The sequence below is a fragment of the Carya illinoinensis genome, chromosome 1 (genome assembly GCF_018687715.1).
Source record: "Carya illinoinensis cultivar Pawnee chromosome 1, C.illinoinensisPawnee_v1, whole genome shotgun sequence".
Lineage (NCBI taxonomy): Eukaryota > Viridiplantae > Streptophyta > Magnoliopsida > Fagales > Juglandaceae > Carya > Carya illinoinensis.
The window spans coordinates 56418902-56444501 of NC_056752.1; the positions used below are offsets into that span (position 1 = coordinate 56418902).

At 37.5% G+C, this 25600-nt stretch overlaps 1 protein-coding gene and 1 pseudogene across 3 annotated transcripts; one reads left to right on the top strand and one right to left on the bottom strand.

Annotated features, from left to right (window-relative positions):
- Window positions 1–7452: 7452 nt before the first annotated feature.
- On the top strand, window positions 7453–14069 carry LOC122291410 (ultraviolet-B receptor UVR8-like). 3 transcript variants are annotated; one of them, XM_043099121.1, is made up of 11 exons: window positions 7453–7840; window positions 8558–8631; window positions 8721–8805; window positions 9119–9250; window positions 9344–9580; window positions 9744–9989; window positions 11079–11122; window positions 12283–12465; window positions 12742–12832; window positions 13434–13477; window positions 13579–14069. In XM_043099121.1, the coding sequence occupies exons 1-11, from the start codon at window positions 7621–7623 to the stop codon at window positions 13699–13701; spliced, it is 1479 nt and encodes a 492-aa protein (XP_042955055.1). In that variant the 5' UTR covers window positions 7453–7620; the 3' UTR covers window positions 13702–14069. The 3 variants fall into 3 exon arrangements, with proteins under 3 accessions (XP_042955055.1, XP_042955070.1, XP_042955062.1); XM_043099128.1 differs by having other exon boundaries at window positions 7454–7840; window positions 9750–9989; XM_043099136.1 differs by lacking the exon at window positions 9744–9989.
- Window positions 14070–14339: 270 nt separating this feature from the next.
- Window positions 14340–24339, bottom strand: LOC122291401 (annotated as a pseudogene).
- Window positions 24340–25600: the final 1261 nt, after the last annotated feature.

Here is a 25600-nt window from a genome sequence, read left to right on the forward strand (position 1 = left end):
TTTGCTACAGGATTGTGAAGACGGGAAGTGGATCTACCCAATAGTCATTTCAAAACAAAATGCAACCATATCAACCACCTTGGCCTATGGTAGGCCACGGGGATACAATCCTTTTGTTAGATTGTACAAAATCTGTCACTTTATTTTTATTTGTTTCCTGTGCTCGCTTCTTTTTCTTTTTCGTAGTGATGTACTAGTTGTGAAATGTGGCTTGTCGGGGTCCCATACCTCTCATTCATATATTCCTGTTATATATTAATTATTATATTTCAAACCTGATTAGAAAATAAAATGGGTTAATTACATTTTATTTTTTCAAATTTTCTTTCAATTCACAATGCGTTCCCAAAATTAATAATTGCATCAAAATGCACATGCTTACTTTCAAAACTTATCAATCCCTCGTTTCCGTCTACCAACAACTTCAAATGTAATGGAAAGTGTCTCTACGTATTGTTTACGTGCATAACATTCATTGTAAAGATAAAAGCACTACTGACTTTCATGAAAGTTTAAGGGGGCACAGTGAAGTTAACTGTGTATTTTAGAAATATTTATACTATTAAAAAATACATGTCATGAATATATTATTCTGTATAAATTTATCTGTATTATTTGAGTGAAAAAAAATTAACTCTAACATAATTTTATATAAATTGCATTGTTTTATTCAAATATATTCTTGATGATTCTAATAATAACAAATCGATAAAATACACGTCACTCATATTTATTTATAAATATTTCTTAAAATATTAATAAAACTGTTTGCAATTAATGTTTTCTATTATTGTTAAAAATGGTTAATTAACAAAAATCCTATTTTCAAGCACTTCTATGTATTTTTTGTACACTCTAATAATGTGATTAGTTACGTCACTTTTTTTAATATAAAATAACTATTTTGGTCAATTACATCTGTAGAGTACGTAAAAAAGACACAAAAGTAACTGTATGCAGCAGAACTCTTAGTAAAATTGTTTAAAGTTAAAAAAATATATAATTAAAAAAAAAGTCATTGATGCACATCCATTTCTTTCACATTAATAGAAATCTACATATATTTAACCAACATACTTTAGACCATATATTTCTCTTAATTTATTTTGTATCAAATTGATATTTCTTTTTTATGTTAGACTTATTAATTAGGCTTAATTTCACTTTACCCCCTCGAATTTTCACGCAATTCACGATGTGGCCCCCAAACTGATAATTTTGATGCAGTTATGAATGTTTTCATTACATTTGACGCTGCTGGCGTAGACGAAATTGGGGGATTGATAAGTTTTGAAAGTAAATGGGTCTACTTTGATGTAATTATTAGTTTTGGGGATATATTGTAAATTGAGTGAAAGTTTGAAGGAGCAAAATGTAATTAACCAAAAAAAAAAATAGAAGATAGAAAATGAAACAAATATCCTGCATTCATTATAGAAAAATGGAGTAACTACTTAATATGAACACACAAATTAATAAGGTCCCTACTCCATATTCTTCAAACAAAAGAGGAGGAGAGACATCAAGATGACAATGAGGAAGCTCATGAAAGATATATAGTGATATTTGTATAATAGATGCATAAATTATGATTATTTAAATAAGAAATAATATTTGCAGTCGTGGAACGGGCAAGTATTGCTTAATCGTTTTTAAAAAAATGAATAAATATGAGACTCATATGAAAAAATTAATTAATTTTTAATAATAGATCTTATTATTTTTTAAAATAATTGTGTTGCACTTAAACATTCTACGACTATACGTATAATTATTTTATTTAAATTTCTTGTTGGAAAGTGGAGAAGTACTATTTTTGAAGTGATCCGAAGGAGAAGACTTCGAATCGTAATGTTTCCAATCAGGCCACAGAAAGGCGCCCATTGCAAACTCCCTCTTGTAAGCCAAGTCACCATGCGTAGAAAGCCCATATTCAGCAAGAAGCCGGTCGAGCTTCCACTCGGGCATCTCCAAGTACTCCTTCCTACTGTACCTTGGATAGTGAAGGGGCATCTGAAAGAAGCTAACGCCATTCTTTTTCCGGTTTTCCATTTTTATTTTTATTGTTTCTCTCACTAAGGTACGCATGCATGCATGCAGAAACTTTGGTTTCAGTTTCTGGCCGGGGATGGAGCTGTGTGTATTGTTAACTGGGGGGATATTTTTATATATAGTGTAGTACTGGAAGGGGTCGGGGTTCCTCATGAGGCCGGAAGGCTCTAAAGGCATGCATGGGGTCACAAGTATGTGCTGTTTTACCTTCTCATGGAATAAGTTATCGCCATATGTGCGTGTGCCACTGGGAGAGAAGCCAATTCCAAATGTATGATCCTAGGCCCAAGGCTTTCATGTTCCGTTGGCCAACACCGGAATTCTGCGCGCATGCGGTACCTCCAACTTGTAACCCTGGATCAATTCCATACGAATTTCCGGATCATGATATATATTTTTGAGTAAATTTATGTGTTTATTAACTATGTCGATCTGTTGTATTTGTACAGAAACAAAAAAAAAAAAAAAAAAAACATGTACTAAAGATTCTTTGGACATATATAAAACAACATAAATGTTAAATCCGGCCACCAAAGTTGGGTTCCTATAATGTATTCCGACGCAATTTTTTTATTTAATGATTAAAAAAGTATTTTTTTATTAATGTTGTGAATTTTTTAAAAATATTTAAAAATGTTAAAAAACTGCATTTAAAAAAAATAAAAATAAAGTAAAATAAACAAAGACGTTTACATCACATACCATCCTCTATTATAAGTTAGTTTCTTCGATGCTAGAAAACCACTCGGATTTAATTATGCCAGAAAACTCTTTCCTATTATATATCTTGTATCATCTGCTTACAATATTACTAAAGTTTTGTTAATTGTAAGTATTTTTTAAAGTAAATAATCTCTTATATATAAGACTCATTACAATTGAAAAAATATTTAAGAGTTAAATGCTAATGCTTTTTTGCTAATAATTATTATCAATAATATTATTACCATCTATAACTAAGACAGCCTTGATAATATATGAATATCGTATGCTCCCGGACGCCACTCCTCCGATCGAGTACTCCACAATCCACACCTGAGCTTGCAGAGTATTATTACTCTAATAGGACATGATGTAGGCATGTATCAGTCCCAAAAACAAAGGACATGTATCAGTCCAAATATTTTATTTTATTTTTAAGAAAACTTAATTGTAATGAAATGAGTATATATACATGACTTGGAATGCCCTAATTTCGAGGAAAATAAATCTTATTTTCATGGCGGATTGGTAAATATAGAAATAATATTAAAGTTCACAAATTAACCATCCACAAGTTGAAGGACATTATGAGAATTGCTAAAGGAAGGTTTGGGAGTAGAGATGAGAATTTTAAATTTGAAATGAGAGTTTAAAATATTAGTTTTAATAATATTATTATATTAAAATTTAAAAAAGTTATATTGAGATTTGAAAAAGTTAAATTATTTATTATATTTTGTATAGAAATTTAAAAAATATGTAATAATAAAATAAAAATTTTAAATTTTAAATTTTAAATAAAAATTTTAAATTTTTAAACCTGCCCTTAAACAAGCGGCCGGGTGCCTCGATCTATTCGACACCATAGAACACGATCAAGGTGTCCCGTCATATGATTTCTATCTGCGGTACCAAATATCGTGCGGGGACCCATCACTCCATCTCATATGATTGTGTCCCAAAATTAAACAAATTAGGGGGCCACCTGAAATCCGTACGTAGTCGTGAACGATCAGTCACATGTTACGGCCGCCGGCCATCCCCCACTCACGTCCAGAAGATCAACAACTCGATCGATTATACATATGTAGGGTCAGTACCGTACAAGTACAATTAGACCCTTTTCTAACCACATGTCGGTTACCAAAACAAATAACTTGAATATTACAAAAATAAAAAAGTGAGTATTTGTTACGAATAATATGCTATAGGAATGATTATTATGATTAAAATATATTTATTTTAATAAAAAATAATTATTTTTACATAAAATAATTAGTCACAACTGAGCAACTGTTTCAATAATAAAACTTGACTTAAATATCTAATTTCGATACATGATAACACTGGCAACCTAACATTAATAGAATCATCCATATACCTTCGTCCTACCCATCCAAAAAAAAAAAAACTCAAATGATTTGCGAGATTAGAAAATGAGATTGCACAATAATAGGATGTTAAACTTGTTGAGGAATAAATTCAGTATTGTTTGTGGATAAGGATTTGTGCATATTTGTAAGCAATATGCAAACCTTTCTTGTTGAACCGATTTTATGAGATGAGTTAGGCTTATAAATTTCTTCATAATATCAGAGCCTGCCACAGGACGAATGAAAGCCTATACTACTTATCCAGTAACAAGAACTAGAACAAATATTTGCCTGCACATGAGAGATGGTGTTGAGGAATAAATTTTACATTGTTTATAAATAAGGATTTGAGCATGTTTATAAGCAATATGGAAACCTTTCTTATTGAACCGATTTTATTAGATAAGTTAGGCCCATAAATTTATTCAAGTCTTACAGTGAACAATATATATAATGCAAATAAGTCTTGTATCAAGGAATTTGAAATAAAAACAAGATATACGATAAAATGGATACCCTACCGGCTGGCCTATTGCCTGTACATGTAATTATATTGGACAATATAAAAGATGAAGGAAAATACAAAGGAAGGATAGTACTAGAATTTGGTTGGAATTGAGCTTATTCTTTGCTGGGACACATGATTGTATTATTAGAGGATCCCATTTTTTTAACGATAAGAATTATATTCATGTAATGGGAGGTGGTATTGGTGACATGTCCATCTCATTTGGAGGAAGATAATTTATGTAGGTCATGGTCTTATTACTTATTAGTACTGGTTTTACTGATCCATATATATCAGGTCGAAACAGAAATAACAAGAACAACTATCATGCATGGGACTGTTTATAGACAATCATTGAGCATGCCTTCATGACCACATGATGCATGGTGTATATAATTTAAGTGATCCCATCAACATGATTGAGAGGAGGGACCCGTTTGATTGACGGGGGGGTTCTGTTCTGATAAATTGGGGCACCATGTTGTATGGTGCACCAGGCCCAAACGTAGTGTCTTTGTACAGAACATTGGGCGAACGAGTGGCTTCACAGATCCGTACTTGATACACCACTTAAAATTAGTGGCTTCCAATTTTATGAGTTTAGCCCTTTTTTTAAGTCGTGAAGCTTCCAAATTAGCGTTGTTCTTCTTGGACTAGGCTTGTGGGGCAGCTGAGTCTCAATGAATTACCAGTCGAAGTAGTACGAGTCCAGTCGAAGTCTGAACTTGTGGCCTTCAGACGGTTGGATCGATGAATCCTGAGGCCGGGATTTCATGCTGTATATATATATTGTGGCAGTCCTACCGTTTGTAAGTTGATTAATTTTTTCTTACCAATTAAATCTTTTAATATGAACGACATAAAAAATGTATCATTTACATTATTAATTTACAATTTTGTTTGCTTTTTCATTTCTCTATGGTACTTACGGATGTTTTGGTGCATGGCTCAGGTGTTAAGCCTAGACTTGAACTCTGATTAGGGGATCATTAATCACCCACTTAACGAGAAGTTAGCTAGCTAGGTTGTAAAGCTATAACCTTTCTTTGGGGTTAAACTCTTCATCTTGTAACTCTTCGTGTCTTGTAACTCTCATGTATTGTATAGATAAGGACGTATCATTAATATTCCTCTCTCATGCACGGGTTAATTTGGATAAGAACTTCGATAGAGAATATGTATCACTTGGTGGCGAGGTAGAATTGGAATTAGGTAATATATATTCACTTTCAGTAATATAGTTTGGATTAGGATTTCCCATCAAATAAAAAAAAAAAAAAGTTTGGATTAGGATTTTCAAAGTTTTTAATTTAAAATGGGAGAGATATATGCAGAGAAAGTGAAATATCTTACATATATAAGTTACTAATATTCGTATGAGTTTTTTGTGTAATATTATTAAGGGCGCTTGTTTGGAAAAGTTATTTCATCTCATTTCAAAAGTACTTCTCATAATCTAATTTTTTTTCTCAAATATCACTTAAACCCAAACATTTTTCAATTTCAAATATGTGTTTTTTTTAATTTAATTATTAGAATTTTTTAAAAGTTTTAAACAAAACACAAAAAATACAACTCTTTCAATCAATTTAACACAAATGAATGTTAAAAAAATTATATTTTAAAAATATTTTAATTTAATAATATTTTGATTTTTTTTCTCTCATTAATTATCAAAATCTAATAAAATATTTTAACTTTAATAATTTTACTACTATTCACAAATCATTTAATTAATATACATAAATTTCTTATCTCACCTCATTTATGAAGCATCTTCTTAAATAGTCATTAAATATAGTACTATGGCTTGTTATACATATCAATATCCTCATGCCTAAAATATATGGTGATATGTCTTTGTCATAGTTCAAAGAAGTTGAGATGCACTACAAGAAAAATAAATATTTGTGATGAATTATTTGAGACAAAAATGATTATTTATAAAAAAAAAAACAAATCTATTTTAATAGAAAATAGTCATTCTCGTGAGAAATAATTGATCACAAATAAGTAATTTTGTTATAGTGATACAATTTGAAAAAGATAGACCATTTATTCCCTTTTAATGTGTTAGATAATACCATGAGTTTAAAAGATAATTATGACATCTAATAATCCTTTTAATGAATGTATAATTTTAGAAGGAGAATAAACAAGCTTATTTATTTATTTATTATAATTAATATTGGCGGTTCATTTATTCAAAATCATTCTTATATTTCCACGTAAAATTAACAACGTTCCTGTATGAAAAGACAGACACGTTTGTCATATTCATTAACATGATCATGTGAACGGAAAAATGGAGGTTTTTTCTTTAATAAGTGAACCATAAAAGACATGTTATTACGAATAATCTTCACCAGATTCATCGCAATTCATGTTGTTTCAACCGTTTGTTCCACGAGGCACGTGCCAGCTACTCAATCATACAAAACTGTGAATTTTTTAATTTATAAATATCACGTCTGAAGAAAATTTGGTGAATTGGAGGGCCCCACTAGTGACGTACGACGGCCCTTCAGGTACCTTCCCCATCCTTCACCTTATACTTGTCTACGGCAATGATTGGGTTCTCGTCCGAGGCAGACACGTGTCATGAAATGAAAGCAGACACGCCAGCTCCACGCGCGTGGCTCTGGAGTTCTCGGAGGGAATGAGACCTTCCAGAAACTTCTGGTCAACTAATGGCTAGCAATGACCGATCCATCTACGGTTATAATCCTGACACGTGTTCATGTTACCACGTGAGCATCCTACGTGGCATCCCCTTGTCCCTGAAAATGATACGCCTCCTTTTTAATGTACCAAGCGAAGACAGGTTAGGGCACCGTGTAAGAGAGTCCTCCTAAGTCCACCGATGACCAACCTCAAAATCCTCTCTCTCCCCAAACAGAAACCTCAAGAAAATCCTGTCAGGGAGCAACCATTACTGCCACACAACAGCCTTGTTTCCGTATTTTCTTTTCCTGCGTAAAAGCAATGAATGGCGATGGAAAGGGGGACGCCGAGGCCGTGAAAATGGAGGAGGAGATTAAAGGGAAATTAGTGTATATGTGGGGCTACCTTCCGGGAGCTTTACCACAGAGGTCTCCGCTGACATCTCCGGTTGCAGTCAGGGTTCCTCCGACCATTGGCTCCTTCGGGGACTCCTGGAAGGATGTTTGCGGAGGGGGTTGTGGGTTCGCCATGGCCATTTCCGGTGCTCTTTCACTCTGTCACTATTTGATATTCGTTTTTTCCCCTGTAATGTGGGTTCATTAGCTTTTTTATTTTTTTTTTAGTTTTTTATTTTTATTTTTTTACACTAGATTTGGGGTTTTATTTGATTTGGATTTGGCAGCAGATTTGGTTTATTAGTGCATTTGACTCTGTTTGGTTGTCGAGAAAATGTGGCAACAAGAATGAAAAGGGAATGCTCGGCACATAACGTTTTGGTTTTGGTATACGGGAATATTCCTTCTTTTTTTTTTTTTTTTTTAATCTGCTCTTACACCACCTCTCTCTTTCATACATAAAATTTCCACTCTTTAAAATGCTTAAGAGAAGAGTACTTTGGTTGTTAATTTTCTATTTTGAGTTTTTCATGAAAAATAATTTCTTTTGAATATTAAAATTTGAAAACGTACGTCTTGTGGGATACAATCTTTTCCTCCAAATTAGCTTTGGAGCACCATTTTTGGGCACCTTGTAATTCTTCCTGCTATAATCGCCCTCGGAAATGAATTTTCATTTTTCAATACGTTATTATATTTAAAATCAATTTCAAATATAGTGGGACCGGTTTATCCTTCTCGTAAGTCGTAATTAATGCTTCAGTCGCGGTTCACATAAATTTCTTGCATATATAGACCCAAGTTTTACGGGTAGCAATTTGCTAAATTTAGCTGCACTCTACTGATTCTACTTTTGTGACCAGAGTCCGGAAAGCTCATAACATGGGGCTCAACAGATGATCTGGGGCAAAGCTATGTGACATCCGGGAAGCACGGGGTACTGCTTCATTTCACTCTCTAATTCACTGAGTTTCAACTTATTATTATTTCTTAGCTTGTTTGTGAACTAACTTTATAATTGAGAAGGAAACTCCGGAGTCTTTCCCTCTTCCAGCTGAAGCTTCTATGGTGAAAGCTGCATCAGGTTGGGCCCATTGTGTTGCAGTTACAGGTAATTTTGATTCTTTACGTCATTTCAGTGTAGAAAAAAAGAAAAAAGAGACTCTGTTCGGGTTAATGAATCAAGGGGTGTAGAAATATGCCCAGAAATAATTATTTTCTGCTAGTAATCTCCAAGCTGGCAAAAGCATCCAATCAGTTGGTAACTAATTTTTTATTTTTATTTATATAAGAAGCCAAGGTGTGCAAGCCAAGTTCACGAGAAGTATAAAAGAGAGAACCAACATAAACATATGTCTTGTAGTTCCCTGCGTAACGTACGCTGTGTAGTCATTTAGAGAATGAGTTTCTTGTGTTGAATACAGAGAGTGGAGAAGTATATACGTGGGGATGGAAGGAGTGTGTTCCCTCTGGAAAGGTCTTTGTAGATCCAACATTGGGGGGTTGCTACGAAAAGGATGCATTTGAGAGGCAGAGTTCTTTTTTGACAGAGCAAGGTACATTCAGCTTTGCATCTTTCCCATGAATTATGAAAATGGAGAAAGTCTTGTATTCTTCTTTTCTGACTTGTAGAGGTGGTTCTCTGACAGTAAGTCCACCCTCTCAAGGGTCACGATCAACTGGAGGAACTATATCTGGTATTGATGCTAGAGGAGGTGGAGAAGAAAATACAAAACGAAGAAGAGTATCTTCAGCAAAGCAGGCAGCTGAAAGCTCATCTTCAGGTGATGAAACTCTCTCAGCCTTCCCATGCCTTGTAACGCTGAACCCTGGAGTAAGGATAGCCGCTGTTGCTGCTGGGGGGCGCCACACTTTAGCATTATCAGGTAATTCAACTCTGTTCTCACTAACTGTTGCCTCATAGTCACAATTTTGATTGTAGTTTTTTTCTTCTTTTGTGGCCATCGGACCTGGGTTGGTTTATGGTATGAAATTTGTGGTGGAAGGTCAATCATTTAAATCAAGACATATGATACTGATCACCCATAGTTTCAGATATAGGACAAGTGTGGGGCTGGGGCTATGGAGGCGAAGGGCAGCTTGGTTTGGGTTCCCGGATACGTATGGTGTCCTCTCCTCATCCCGTACCTTGTATAGAGTCCTCTCCTTATGGAAAAGATAGATCCATATCACTCTCAAGAGGAAGCATGAGTTCTGAGGGACAGGGTTTTAGAGTTCCAGGAAGTTATGTGAAGGGGATTGCCTGTGGAGGGAGACATAGTGCAGTAATCACAGGTATGCATATGAAGTAGTTTTACCACTAAGTATTATGTCATGAGCAGTTGTGTCTGATCCTCTCTGATATAGTCAGTTTGAAATTTTAACTCATCTGATCACCAGATCATGCATGCATCTTCCCTGGCTGATGTTAGAGGTTGCTGTATTCTGTAAGTCTAGAAAAGAGAGACTAGTTTTTCCATAGTGAATACAGGTTCTTACTAGGAGTTGTAAGATTTATTGAAACATTATGATAGCACACGAATCTGAAACAATTCATAACTTGTGGAGATAGTGTGGTGTATATATATATAAATATATATATATATATATATTTATAATGACTGAGTGAAGAGCGCTAAGCATATTTACATATGCAAAATTCCAGTTGAGAGTGTGAGGCTCATAAAATGTTATTTCAGATTAATAGAGAAATGATCTTTATCAAGCTTACTAAAATGGTGGGCATCAATCTTGGTGAGGAAACTTTTTAACCTAACTGTTCACCATGAATACTATTTGTCTTGATATTGACTAGAGTTATGATGTTGGGGTGATCTCAGATGATCTGTGAATAATAGTGAAAGAGTAAAAAAAAAGTAATGAATAATAGTAAAAAAGTGGTGAATAGTTTGTGAATAGTAGTAAATAGTAGTGAGGTAGTTTGAGATCACCTCACCAATTAAAAGGTTGTGCTTTGTATGCAGTACATTATAAATGATCAACTAAACTTTAATTTTTCAAAAACTAATAATGAATCAAGGGTCGGCATGGTAAAAGATAATGATATGTTATTAAGTTAAACTACCACCTCTACATTATTCATATTGGTGTACTATGTTTTGTAAGGGGGTGAATCATTGGAATTGGAGGCTCAGCTCTGCAAATCCGCTGTTATGTCTGACATGATTTTAAATGAGTTCAGAAGGGAGTTGGACTGAAATGTTGGTTGGAAATTGAGTTTCATATAGTGATATGCTTCATAGAATTTGTGGTACTAGCTATATATTCTGCTCACTGCAGTGTCTGATTTGTTTCTCCTTCCCATTTAAATGAGGCTAACATGACATGGACTGATATTTTCCATAAGTCATTTTTGCATTACAGATGCTGGAGCGCTACTTGCTTTTGGTTGGGGACTGTATGGACAGGTGAGCTCTCCTGGACAAGTGAATTCCTTTTGTTGAATGCTTTTTTGCCTCTTGCCTTATTGATCTTTTCCAGAAAAATTTGCTGATTTCTAGTTCAACATGGTCAACCAACATAGGTCATCTAGTTATGTGCTACACTGACTCCAATCTGCCTACTAATCTTTGGTTGATCAATTACCTTTAAAACTGACATCTGTGGAAGTCATTATTCAGAAATTCTCTCTCTCTCTCTCTCTCTCTGTTTTGAATGTAAGAGGTGATTGATTAAAAAGCAACAGAACTTATCTGTATGTTTCCTAATAAAAAAAAAATATAAACAAGTACTTATCTTTATTTTTAGAAGCAAGATTTCTTTATTTAAAAGCACAAAAGCGTTATCCAAATACACAGGTATTTATTAGTATCTCTCGGTAACATTTTCTCCGGTAGTTTGTCTAAAAGTCTTTATGTTTGTTACCACTAAGTATCATGTCATGAGCATGTGTCTGATCCTCTCTGATATATCAGTTTGAAATTTTATCTATTTCTTCAGTTTGTGACCTACGCATGGTATACTTCCCACTTTGTATACTGTTAATGTACCTAACTGCAGCAAGTTCATTTGAACCATTCTGTTTGCATCACGTCAGCCATGGAATGTTCTCTTCCAGCTGCCAATATTAGATTTTATATTGTTGGCAACCTTAGTTCCATTCTTGTTAGTTGATATGAAGCACAAAGAACTCGATTGAATCCTGTCAACTGCTTTGGCTGGTATATGGTATCATTCATTTAATGTTTCTACACAATTGATTTTTTGACCACGAAACATGGTGGATTTTGTCTTCAAAATCATGCAATCAAATACCCCCAGTATATGCTCTTCTACTTCAGCTGGCATGTTTAACATGTAATCCCCATAATTATCCTGGAAACTAGCGGAGTCCCAACTTTCGGACGTTTCTCTGGATTAACATGTAGGTAAAGTGGAATTTGGAGAAAAAGCACCATATTTTGTCAAGATGAGGTTCACTTAGAAAGGGATAATCTACAATATTCCTTTTCAATATTGTTCTCTTTTTAACTCTCATTGTTGCTGCACCCTTTTTTTTTATTTTTATTATTATTAACAATGTTAAAGGAGTAAAGCTGTTTGCTTTGTCATGTTGCTCTTGTCAAAGTGTGGTCAAGATGGTACAGATGATGAGTTAAGCCCAGCTTGTGTGTCTTCCTTACTTGGTATCCGGATAGAGGGTGTTGCTGCGGGATTGTGGCACACTGTCTGCATATCTGCCGATGGTGATGTGTATTCATTTGGTGGGAATCAGTTTGGGCAGTTGGGAACGGGTGCTGATCAAGCCGAGGTATATACATCTTGCTGTGTTTTTTATATTACCTTTGTTACTGTGAGAAAATTAATTAAATAATTAAATCTACCACTTCACAAGAAGTTTTTTAGAATAATCAATGATTTTACATGATATCACAGCATTGGTCCTAAATTCAAATATTCGCTTAACTCTTTAGTCTCCATTTCCATTAAATATTTTACATGTCAAATCCACTTACCGAAAGGGAGTCTGGCCCAAATATGAATGGAATTTATGCAATTAACTATATTATTTGAGTTTTCAAACCAGACTCTGCCAAGGCTACTGGATGCTCCAAGCTTGGAAAATATGCATGCAAAATTTGTATCATGTGGGGCTCGGCACAGTGCCTTAATCACAGGTACACCACCATGAACTTCTGGAGCCCTCCATTATTCTTTTTTGCTAAGTGCTAATGGAGAACCACCCCTTTCAGCCTTCGACACATCAATACCAAATCAAGGTGTGGGAGTTCAATGAAACTTCCACGGACATTTCTGTTGTGCTTTCCATTTGTTTGCTGATGAACAGATGTCTCTAGTTTATCTGGATATTTGTTAAAGACTATTCAACATTTTGGTCAGCCATGAAATTAAGCATAAATGTTTACTTGGTCTGAACTAGAAGTTTGAATGGGCTTGTCATGTCCATGTTCAAAGTGATTAATAGTCTTTGGTAAAATTCAGATACTTAGAATGTCTTAGTAAAGGGATACTGAGTCAACATAACGCCAAATAAATACCAGTCAATGTGCATAGACTTTGGAAAACCATTCTGAAAAAGGCTTTTGGGGGAGAGGGGCTGGGGGGTTTATTGGAGCTATAAAAAAAATAACTTGTGCTCATTGGTCTTGTGTGACAGAATTTATCATGTGTGAGAGATTATCAAATTTGTATGAATTCATGGTTAAAATTTCATTGTTACTGATATACCTGTTGACTTGCTGTCTTTGTTTCTTGAAGAGGATAGGAAAGTTTTCTGCTGGGGATGGAACAAATATGGCCAGGTAATAACGTTCGACTAATTGATCAAGACACCATTACCAGGGCACTGTACTACATTGACATAAGGTTTTACTAATTTAGAGTCCATGTTTGCATTTGACAGCTTGGTTTGGGAGATGTGATCGACCGCAACATTCCTTCTCAAGTTATAATTGATGGCTGTATACCTAAAAATGTTTCTTGTGGCTGGTGGCATACCCTTCTTCTCGCTGAATCTCCCACCTGAATTCCTCCCTTGCTAGAGGTCTTGGCACAATTTTGTAGGTAGCATTTATCTAGATTGGTAACTTACTGAGTACTATGTATATGTACATACAATAGCTTGTATACTTATACATCTATGCATGTACTCATTCTTTCATGACTAACATGTTCGCCATTGCTGGCCCCTATCTTTAACGCCATTGCAAGAAGGAAGCTTCGATTCCCAGATGTATAGCTTTGTCAGCACAATTGTGTATTTCTCTTTTCATTCAATTTGAACTCTGATGTAATTGTGGGTGTAGAGGAAAAAACACAAACTTTTATGTAAAATCAGATCCCTGCCTTTGTAACTGAAATGTAACTAGGTGTGTTTTCGGGTTTCTTGAATTATATCTTGCTCTTATCTTTTTGGGCGTGGAGGGCAAATTTCTTAACTGCGACCTTACATTCCTAGTAGTTAACTATGCTATGACAGAGTCAGGAGAGCGCAAAGCTGTGGCTTTGTGGGCAGTAGGCATTGTTTTGACTATGAGAGAGGGTTCTATTTTTGAAGTCGTGTTTTTGTTAATTTAGTGAGGAAGGCTCTCGATCGCTGCCCTGAAAACATAGATAAATGTTAGCTAAATCACGTTCACTACATGTCTATTGCTTTTTTCACTCGTCACACTATTTTCAAACCAACCATTCAATGCTTACGTCAAAACCTTTAAACTCAACATATTTTATCATACAAGTTTATCAAACGATAAGATGCTGAATGTAACCCACCAATAACATTTCATGGCAGAGTTTCACTCTCTCCAACCAGATATGTTTCCTGATTTCTGAGCTGCCAGATTGAAATTGTATGCAAGGGCTTGGCTATTGGCTTTTTGCGAGAAAGAAGTTCTCGGAACACACATTTCATTGTTGGGCGAGACTTTGGTTTGGTGCGTAGGCATGCAAACGCTATCATAGCAGCAAGGAAAATATCATTTGCAACCAGATGATTGAAAGGTGGTGGACGATGATCTAATACTTCATTTAGCATGACGTCTTGAGATTGTGATGATGATAATGAATTCAGAAATTCTCCTGGATGTTTTCCCATTAATATTTCTAGAACAACCATTCCAAAGCTATAAACATCGCATTTTTCAGTAACTGCCATGGTATAGGCCAGCTCTGCAATAAAAAAAAAAACAGATGGTTAAAATGTAATTTTTTTTTTCTTTTGTTTCTTCTTTTACATTTTTCAAAATAATATTGTAATCCAATTAGCATTAGCATTTGATTAAAGTATTTGTCAAACCATTTGTCTCCCATGGCTCGTTCCATCCTCTTAAAAGAACAACCAGAAGCAAGAAAAAAAGACAGAATAAATAATATCAAGAAAAGAACAAATCACCTGGGGCAATATAGCCATAAGTGCCAATGATTAATGTTTGATTTGAAGAATCAGATTCGAGGAGTTTAGCAGTGCCGAAATCAGAGACAAAAGCCTCCAATTTAGAATTCAAAAGGATATTATTACTCGATATATCTCGATGAAGAATTACTGGAATGCATTCATGATGCAATATAATATAAAGCATCTGCTATGCCTTTGATGATGTTCATTCTCTTGCACCAATCCAGTTGTACAGCTTCAGCATGGGTGTTTAGGACCCAAAAAAGGCTTCCTGTTTCCATGTACTCGTAAATCAAAAACATGCAACGTTTATGCAAACAGAAACCATGAAGCTTAATAATGTTTCGATGTCGAATCTTTGTTAACACCGTTACCTCATTCCTGAAACTCGTATTGTTAATGAATGGGGGCCGCCCACATGGGCAAACCCATCATCTCACTATTCTACCTAACACACTCCACTTAGTCCCCTATTCTACCTAACACAACCATATGTTACATGTTGTGTAGGGGGCTATAAATAGCTCCCCCCTCTTTGGTTCAAGAGCACACAAGAGGCAAGAAGCAAGAAGAAAAACTCTCTCTCTCTTTTGTGCTCTCTTAAGTAGTATTTAGGCTGTGGATTGTTAAAGCGTTACTCTGGTTTTATACTACGTAGTACGCTTTACCACCAAGTGAAAACTCTTGTCAATCTGGAGAAACTTGTGGAGCAACTTTACAAGCTGGCCTTGAGGTACTTTCCGCTGTGCTTTCTAACAATTGGTATCAGAGCCATTTAGTAATTGCTTCCAGTTTCTTTCATGTAAACTGTGTTTTTTATTTGCGCATATATGGTGCTGCAGTTTTTTTTTTTTTAAAAAAAAAAAAAAAGTTTTTTCTTTTTTTTTTGGCCGAAGCCGCTGTTGTGGTGCAGCGCTCACCACCACCCCACATCCGGTGGTGCAGCGCACACCACCTGAGCATGGTGGTGTGGCGCGCACCACCTGAGCATGGTGGTGCTACGGTGCGCGCGGCACCCCTGCAATGGTGCTGCGCGCACCACGGTGCCGCAAGCACCCAAGGAGCCCACGGTGCATGGTGCACCGTGGAGGCACCTAGGGGTGTTGCAGCACCGCCTCGGTGCTGCGCGCACCAGAGGGGTGCTGCGAGCACCGTGCGCGAACCACGGTGCCGCGCGTACCAGCAGGTGCCCACGGTGCTCCGTGCACCGTGGGGGCACCATGCAGCACCACCTCGGTGCTGGGCGCACCAGAGGGGTGCTGCCAGCACCGGCTCGGTGCTGCGCGCACCAGAGCAGCGCCGGCCCGGTGCTGCACGCACCAGAGCAGCGCTGGCTCGGTGCAGCGCGCACCGTGAGGTGCTGCCAGCACCACCTAGGTGCTGCGGCAGCACCCAGCTTCCTCTGGAAGCGATTTCCGGCAATCGGGGGCGCCGGTGATGTCCAGAAGCAGCAGCTGGAAATTTTTTTTTTCGGCGTTACTGTTCACGTGAACAGTAACTCGCGGGAGGAAGAAGATGACTTGAGTCATCTATCCTCTATGGGTCGGGCTGGGCTTGGGCCCTTTGGGCCATTTTTTGTTTTGGGTTTAAGCAGAATAAAAAGAAAGGGGCTGGGCTCTTTAAGCCCAGTATTGTTTTTTTGTGTTTTTTTTTAAACCCGAAAATATAATAAAATAATAATAAAAAAAAAAAAAATTTTTGGCATGATTCAATATATGCTTAGATATATTGATATATTACATGTAATCTTTTATTTAATGTTTTAGATTAAATATGATAACATGTGAATATTTGGTTATATTCATGCTATTTTTTTCCATAATGTTATATTACATGTGATCTTTTATTTAATTTTGAGATTAAATGTGATAACATGTATGTGTGTATTGAACATGTGGAAATATGATTATTTTATCATCTATGAAAGCTGGGTTTGAGACTTGAATGTTTGGACATTAGTCTCTATTTCTTTCAGTGATAAAATAGAAAATCCCATTAAGTGGTCTTAGCTAGAATTGTCAGTGTGAATGATAGGCTGAAAGAATTGCAGTGACCCCAGTAAGAACTGTAAATGCATTGAATAGCCAAAAGACCATGGTGACCCCAGTAAGAACTGTAAATGCACTGATGGAACAAGAAAAATTGACTGTAACGGTCTCATATGAACCATCTTTGTAGACTGGCCCAACAGGTTGCCATGGTCTGGGAAGCTGTCCTTGTAGACTGGCCCAAAAGGTTACTGCGGATTTTAGTAGGTTATGTCTTTACATGTGACTAGGTCTAGATGACTACTTAAGATAGTGGGAGTATGGTTGATATTTATGATGATAAATTCTCCCATATTCGGTTTTTAAAATTTGCGCGGGAATTGAGCTAGAAATCTAATAATTGGATATTGTGGCGCAAGAGATGATTCTGAAGTTTAGCGATTTTTCGATCTTGCGACATGTCTAAATTATTCTTTTTCTAACTTGAAAGGACGCGACAGATTTCTTAGGTGTGTGAATAATATCCCGTCTTTGCGCATTGTAGTGAAATGGCATCCAAGAGTATTGTTGCCGATTTAAACAAAGGGGAGAAATTAGATGGGGAAAACTATGACATATAGCATCGCAAGATCCAATATGTCTTAGATGAGCAAGAGGTCTTGGAGGCCTTATCTCACACTCTTACTAAGCCCGAGGAAGGGAACTCGGAACAACACAAGATAGATCAACAAGTCTATACCCAATGGGCTAAGAAAAATCGGTGCGTGCGCATAATTATGTTAAGCAGCATGCACAATGATCTGATGTGTGAGTTCGAGGTCTATGACACTGCCCAAAGCATGTGGGATGCTTTGAAATTGAAGTTTGGTGGAACTTCAGCCACTAGGTTGCGTGGATTAACCATGAGGTTTGACTCCTATAAGATGCGCTCTGACCACACGATGAAGCAGCATCTTAGGGTTATGTCAACTATGATCCGCGAACTTAGGTCGGCAGGAAACAACCTGACAGATGAACAGCAAGTGCAGGCAGTGATAAGATCACTACTGAATTCTTGGGACAATATGAGCCAGAACCTGACGCATAACGAGAATATCAAAAACTTTGATGATGTCTCGCGTCACTTGGAATTGGAGGCTGAGCGCCTAGAGGTTGCTAAGCCCAATCATACGGCCTATGTGGCTAATGCTGGTTCGCGCAAGGCATCAAGGCCTAAGCGCAAGAAGTCCAAGAATTGAGTAGCTGCTGGACATATTAAAAAAGTGTCAGGAACTTCTCAGCGCACCAAGAGGGGCAAGCGCGGGAAAAACAAGTCAAAATTAGAGTGTTTCAACTGCGGAAAGATTGACCACTTCGCTCGTGACTGCACTGAGCTGAAGAAGGTACACTCTGACTTTTCTCGCATTGTTTTTGTAACTAGCCATGTGATGGTTGCTGAATCCTATCCTTTGTGGACTGTTGATTCAGGAGCGACCGAGCACATAGCGCGAGATAGAGTCGGATTTGTGGAGTATTGCCGGATTCCAACTGGGAGCCGTGATATCAAGGTGGGGAATGGAGCTAGCGTGGAGGTACTGGGACTTGGTACCTACAAGCTGGACTTGCGGGGTGGCCGCACTCTTTTCCTTCACAATGTGCTATATGCTCCCGAGATCCGACGAAACTTACTATCAGTTGTTACTCTATTGAAACTTGGTTTTCGAATTGTATTTGAAAACAATTATGTTTCCTTTCATTTGGTGATATTGGATTTGGTTTATTCTAATATAAATGAATCCATTGCTTTTCTTTCTTCATCAATTGATAATTTGGATTCATACACATGGCATGCTAGGCTTGGCCATATAGGGCAAGATAGAATGACTCGATTAGCTAGAGAAGGCCTGATAGGCAATCTCGCTAAGGTCATCTTGCCCACGTGTGAACATTGTCTAATGGGAAAAGCTAAGAGAAAACCGTTTGGAAAAGCCACTAGGGCATCTTTTCCACTGCAATTAGTCCACTCAGACATCTGTGGTCCAATGAGTGTGAGGGCAAGACACGGAGGTGTCTACTTCATCACCTTTATAGATGATTTTTCACGGTACGGTCATGTCTACTTAATCTCCCATAAGTCTGAAGCATTGGAATGTTTTAGGCGATATCTAAGAGTGGTCGAGAATCAGTTAGATAAGAGTTTAAAGACTCTAAGAACTGACCGAGGACGAGAATATCTCTCTGAGCAATTTAAAAGGCTCTGTGATGAAAAAGGAATCAAAAGACAGTTAACGATGCCAAGTACGCCACAGCAAAATGGCGTGGCGGAAAGGAGAAATCGAACACTGCTTGAGATGGTTAGGTCAATGATGGCGCAAGCAAACCTACCAATTTCTTTTTGGGGGGATGCACTTTTGACTGCTGCCTACATTCTTAACCGAGTGCCCTCCAAATCAGTAACTTCCACCCCATATGAACTATGGACCGGCGAGAAACCCAATTTGAGTAGCTTGCGGCCATGGGGTTCAACGGGTTTTGTTCATGATCTTTCTCATAAGTATGGGAAATTAGGCCCTAGAGGGAAGAAGTGTATCTTTATAAGGTACTCAGAACACTCTAAAGGGTATGTGTTAATAGGTGAACAAACTGATGGAAGTGTAACTGAGATTGAATCACGAGATGTGGACTTCATTGAAAATGAATTTCCAAGTAGAGGTGAGGTTGATAGGAGTTTGGAACTTCATGAGATTGTGGAACAAGAGGAAAGTGCTCCAAGGAATTTAGTTGAGAATGAGGAAGAAATTCTTCGAGCTCCTACAAATGATAAAAGAAACTTAAATCCGAGTGGGAGCACACCGCTTGTCAATCAATCACAACAACCTCAGCCTCGTAGAAGCACACGTGAAAGTATTCCCCGTCGTCGTTTTGAGATTGAAGGGGAAGCTTTTATGGTAGCTCCGCATGATGATGATGAGCCTATGACAATTCATGAGGCTCTCTCATCTTCTACTAAAGATGAGTGGATGAAAGCTTTTAATGATGAAATTGAGTCTATGAAGACAAACCAGGTCTGGGATCTGGTTGATCTACCGAGAGGGCGTAAGACTATTGGGAACAAATGGGTTCTAAAAGTCAAACGCAAGTCGGATGGATCAATAGATAAGTACAAAGCTCGCTTAGTGGCGAAAGGATATACCCAGCAAGAGGGTATAGACTATGAGGAAACTTTTTCACCAGTTGTGAGGTTTGCTTCAATTCGCCTGATTCTAGCTATAGTAGCAAACATGGATTTGGAACTCTACCAAATGGATGTTAAGACAGCATTTCTCAATGGAGAACTAGATGAGGAGATCTATATGGATCAACCAACGGGTTTTGTGGTCAAAGATCAAGAGCGCAAAGTGTGCAAGCTCAAACGATCTATATATGGCCTAAAACAATCATCTAGGCAATGGTACCTCAGATTCCATCAAGCCGTTCTTTCGAATGGGTTTACGATGATCACAGAGGACCATTGTGTCTATGTCAAAAGATCCAAGAAGAGTTTCATTATGTTGTCATTATATGTTGACGACATACTACTAGCTGGAAATGATAAAGGGTTGATAGTCGCCACAAAAGAGTGGTTATCCTTCAATTTTAAGATGAAGGATATGGGTAAAGCAGAATACATTCTGGGAGTTAAGATCTACAGAGATCGCTCAAAGAGACTTTTGTGTTTGTCCCAACAGACTTACATAAAGAAAGTCCTCGAGCGTTTCCTAATAAATGAATGTAAACCCATTGACACCCCTGTTGCAAAAAGCGAGAACTTATCTAAAGAGTTATGTCCTAAGACTCAAATAGAAAAGGAAAAGATGGCCCGTGTCCCTTATGCTAATGCTGTTGGTAGTCTGATGTATGCAATGATGTGTACTCGACCTGACATATGCTATGCAGTTGGCTTAGTGAGTAAATTCCAATCTAACCCCGGACTGGCTCACTGGAAAGCAGTCAAAAGGATTATGCGATATCTCAAAGGAACTGCAGATTATGTGCTGTGCTATCAAGGTTCAGATTTGCAGCTAAAAGGTTACAGTGATGCCGACTGGGGCAGTGACCTAGATGAGCGTAAATCAACCACTGGGTATGTCTTTCTGCTCAATAATGGCGCCATTACATGGAGCAGCAAGAAACAACCTTGTATAGCTTTATCCACTATGGAGGTAGAATACATAGCTTGTTCTGCAGCAGTTCGAGAAGCTGTTTGGTTACGAAGATTCCTCAAGCATTTAGACATTGGCACGGATTATTCGGATTCGGTGACAATATTCTGCGATAGCACGGCTGCTCTCGCATATGCTAAGGACTCTAAGTACCATGGAAGAACCAAACACATAGATATCAGATATCACTACATCAGAGACATGGTAGCGCAAAAGGAAGTGGTTCTGAAACATCTCTCTACGAGTCGCATGGTTGCTGATCCCTTAACGAAGCCTATAGCAAGAGATGTCTTTGAGGCTCATGTTAGGAATCTAGGACTGCGTAAATTGTAAAATGTTTTTTGTGTTTCAAATGACATTGAGATGTAACCTTTCCTTTGGGATATTAATACAATATGATTCAGTAAATTGTCTTTATCGTATTGTCTTCACACATAAGATATGTCAACAGGCTTAGATCGGCTCACTCACACGAGCGATCGCCTCTAGCGCTTAAGAAGCGAGTAGAGATGAGACATTGTGTTCTAAGATACTTGTCCAAATGGATAAGTTAGTTGACACAAAGATATGTCATTTTAGTGGGAGCTAAAATAAGGTCCAATGAGTGGACTATGCATGGGTTACCCCACAACCTATATAGCCTGTGGTTAGCCAGATGTGAGATCCTCTTTGACGCCTTGGAGGCGGGCAAATGGAGGAACTCAGGTTAGACGCTTGAGAAGCGACTAGACTAAGATCTGTACGGTGTTGATATAGACATATGCTCTTTGAGAAAGAGAAATCCACCGTAACATGTGTTTCATACTAAATGTGCTTATGCGACCAAATGAGTAAGTGAGTAAATGGTTTCCCTCTTTCTCACTGTGTGAGTCTCATTTTCATGTGTCCTTTACTTTTGACTATGTCACAAGATGGAGGTTATGATGTCTGCTACTTTGGCTTGTTGTCTATGGCCATGATCAATACGGTCTAAAGAGGCATTGCTGGGAAAGCGGTTTGACCAAAGTTGAATGATATGAGTGCAAAAGGAAGATTCTTTGATATCGCATCTTCAATAGTGTTTGCTGACGTCAACTATGACGCTACATATTGGTAGCAACTAAGGTTGTGAACATATTGAAATGATTTAGAGATAGTCGAGCATTGTTCTGAGTTTTTCTAAAACTCAAGAGGGTTTCGAAAATGCTTGAACTGATGCGATCGAATGAGTCTAGGACATAACCAAACACTTTAGGGATGTTACTATGCTAGTCTTCTCTGGGAGAGATTTAGTGTATGTACTCCCACCTTTCTATAGATTTGCTTGGTGGTCGCACGGCCTATTTACTTGTATGAATAAGATTGAGAACATTAGAGAGATGCTGACCTGGGGTCATGCCCACTGTGTGCGAGTGGGAGATGTTAATGAATGGGGGCCGCCCACATGGGCAAACCCATCATCTCACTATTCTACCTAACACACTCCACTTAGTCCCCTATTCTACCTAACACAACCATATGTTACATGTTGTGTAGGGGGCTATAAATAGCTCCCCCCTCTTTGGTTCAAGAGCACACAAGAGGCAAGAAGCAAGAAGAAAAACTCTCTCTTTCTTTTGTGCTCTCTTAAGTAGTATTTAGGCTGTGGATTGTTAAAGCGTTACTCTGGTTTTATACTACGTAGTACGCTTTACCACCAAGTGAAAACTCTTGTCAATCTGGAGAAACTTGTGGAGCAACTTTACAAGCTGGCCTTGAGGTACTTTCCGCTGTGCTTTCTAACACGTATCAAAAGTGGGGTTCTCTGCCTCTAGACGATGAAGCTTCTTCAAGGCAACCACTTTACCATTAGGTAGTTCTGCTCTGTAAACACTACCATAACCACCGGTTCCGATACAATGTTTAATGTCAAAGTCCTCGGTTGCTCTAATGATGTCTTCATATGCAATATGGCCGTCGTAATTCCATATCGAGAATAAATCTCCATTCTTTGCTTTTGTTGACTCGGGTAGAGTTTTATTAACTGCACATTGTAACAAGAGAAAGCACCAAAGAACAAAGAATCCAAGAAACATGGCGATGGGAACCACAATTTTTACTTTGCGTCCCACCGAATTGTTCCTAGCTGGAGGGCAATGAGGGAAACCCATTGAGTGGCCGCATAAATCCTCATTGCCAATTAATGTGTCTGGTGTATGATACCGATTATAATACCAACCATAGTCAACTGGAATTTGACCCTTCAAAGAATTGTATGACAAGTTGACTTGTTTTATAAAACTGAAATGAGGAGGAATGCTACCGGTAAGTTTATTGAAGCTGAAATCCAAGATTGATAAGTAGCTTGCACGCCCAAGTTCAACCGGTATCTCGCCACTGAGAAAATTATGACTAAGGTCAATGATGTGATGGGGAATGCTTCCATCTAAATAGTTGCGGCTCAATGACAACTCTTTCAAGAGATAGCAATCGCCTAGACCGGTGGGGATTGGACCAGTAAGATTGTTAGATGCGAGATGCAGACTTTTCAAAGACTTCAAGTTTCCTATTTCCATGGGGATGGAACCATTAATTTGGTTCCAACTGAGTGAAAAATAACTCAAATTAGTTAAACAGCCTATAGAAGAAGGGATTTGACCAGTAAGACTATTATTCTCGAGGGACAAGGAAACCAAGTTCTTAAGATTGCCAATAGATGAAGGAGGTATTTCACCTATAAGATTATTGAAGCCCAGATGGAGGTGGGTGAGTTTTGATAGGGTACCTATTTCAAATGGGATGATTCCCTGAAGTTCGTTTCCAACAAGATCAAGACGGACTAGATTTGGGAAGGAAGAGAAGTTGAGTTTCAACTTACCTCCTAAAGAGGCGTAAGTTCTGTGCATCGCTATGACACTTCCACGTGGATTGCAGTCAATACCATCCCACTGGCAATGATCTGAGTTATTGCCAGTTTGATTACTCGACCACCACCCAGTATCAAGCAGAGCATTCCTTTCAAGTTGTAGAGCAGCAGATGATTCAGATGCTGCCACTAACTCAGCTGCATCATATTTTTCAAAGAACAAGATACAGGTAGCCCATGCTACTACCCCAATGAAACAGACATTTGAGGGTGCCATGAATACAGGCGTATGATTCACGAGTGGCTAATTGTTATGTCTACAATTCCGGGCACTTAAATAAGAAGAGATGCAGATAGAGGGCTAATTGTTTAGACTATCTCTTCTTTTTTCTTTTTCTTTTTTTTCTTTTTTCTTTTATTTTTACTTGACTCGGACGCTTCAACGAGGAACCTTTGATTTACAATTTTTCTTCCGTTCATCTGTGACGTTGAATGAAGGCCAACGTGACTCGTGCAGTCATCGTCTTCTCTAGTCCCACCGAACTGCAAAATTTCCTTGCAAATTACCTTTTGACAAGAGCAATATCCCCCGCCAATCAAAATAAACAGAGAATTAATGAACATCCCCCATTGCCTTTAAGTGCACGACGTATTGCGACTCTAACTAGTTGACTTGAAGTCGAGTCCAGGCTTACATTCGATCGAAAAATCTAGCAGGAGCGTCGGATGGTGCAGTCAAATATGGTTTCCAATACATGACCATACGGTGCGTCCTGCCCTATGCAGTATGTGCATCGCAATTTATCATTAACGAAGGTATAAACAGGCGGGGAAAAAACATTAGATACTACCGGAAAGGTTAAAACCAGTTGCTTACCGTTACAAGGATGCTGTGAAACAGTTTGATTATTTCGATCTCTCAGCAGCAACGATGATGTGAAAAATACATAGATATTAAAAGAACTCCAGCAACTAGCTCTCACATATGTTTAGAATATTTTCAAGAAGTATAACCATATACAAGTTTGGGTGGCTAAACCATTTGGAAAAAAGTGATATTTACTGTAATATATATATATATATATATATTTTAAGTGAATTTCATTTGTTTTCATAGGACTTGCATGAAACTTGTGAATCTATATACAAATGATCATTTTTTTGTTAAAAAAAAAATCATTGTTCTAGTGGAATGGTTCAATTCCTAGTAGTGTGAATGTTCGATGCACAGAACGGATTACCGAAGATTAAAAGAAGAGCGTTGCTACTCTACCGCGAGTACATTTTAGTATTTTTATTTTTTGATTATTTTTTCCTTTCATATTTTTTTAATATATTTAAATATTTTAAAAAAATAAAAAATACATTAATACACTAAAACTCACTTAATCATTAAATAAGAAAATGGATGAGCAGTCAACTTGAACGGTGACAATGGGACGGCATGGTAGAGTTTCTTTTAAAAGAATGAGAAATGATATTTACAGTCGTGATTGTGCAAGCGGCATGCAGTCGCTTTGAAAAAAATGAATTAATAT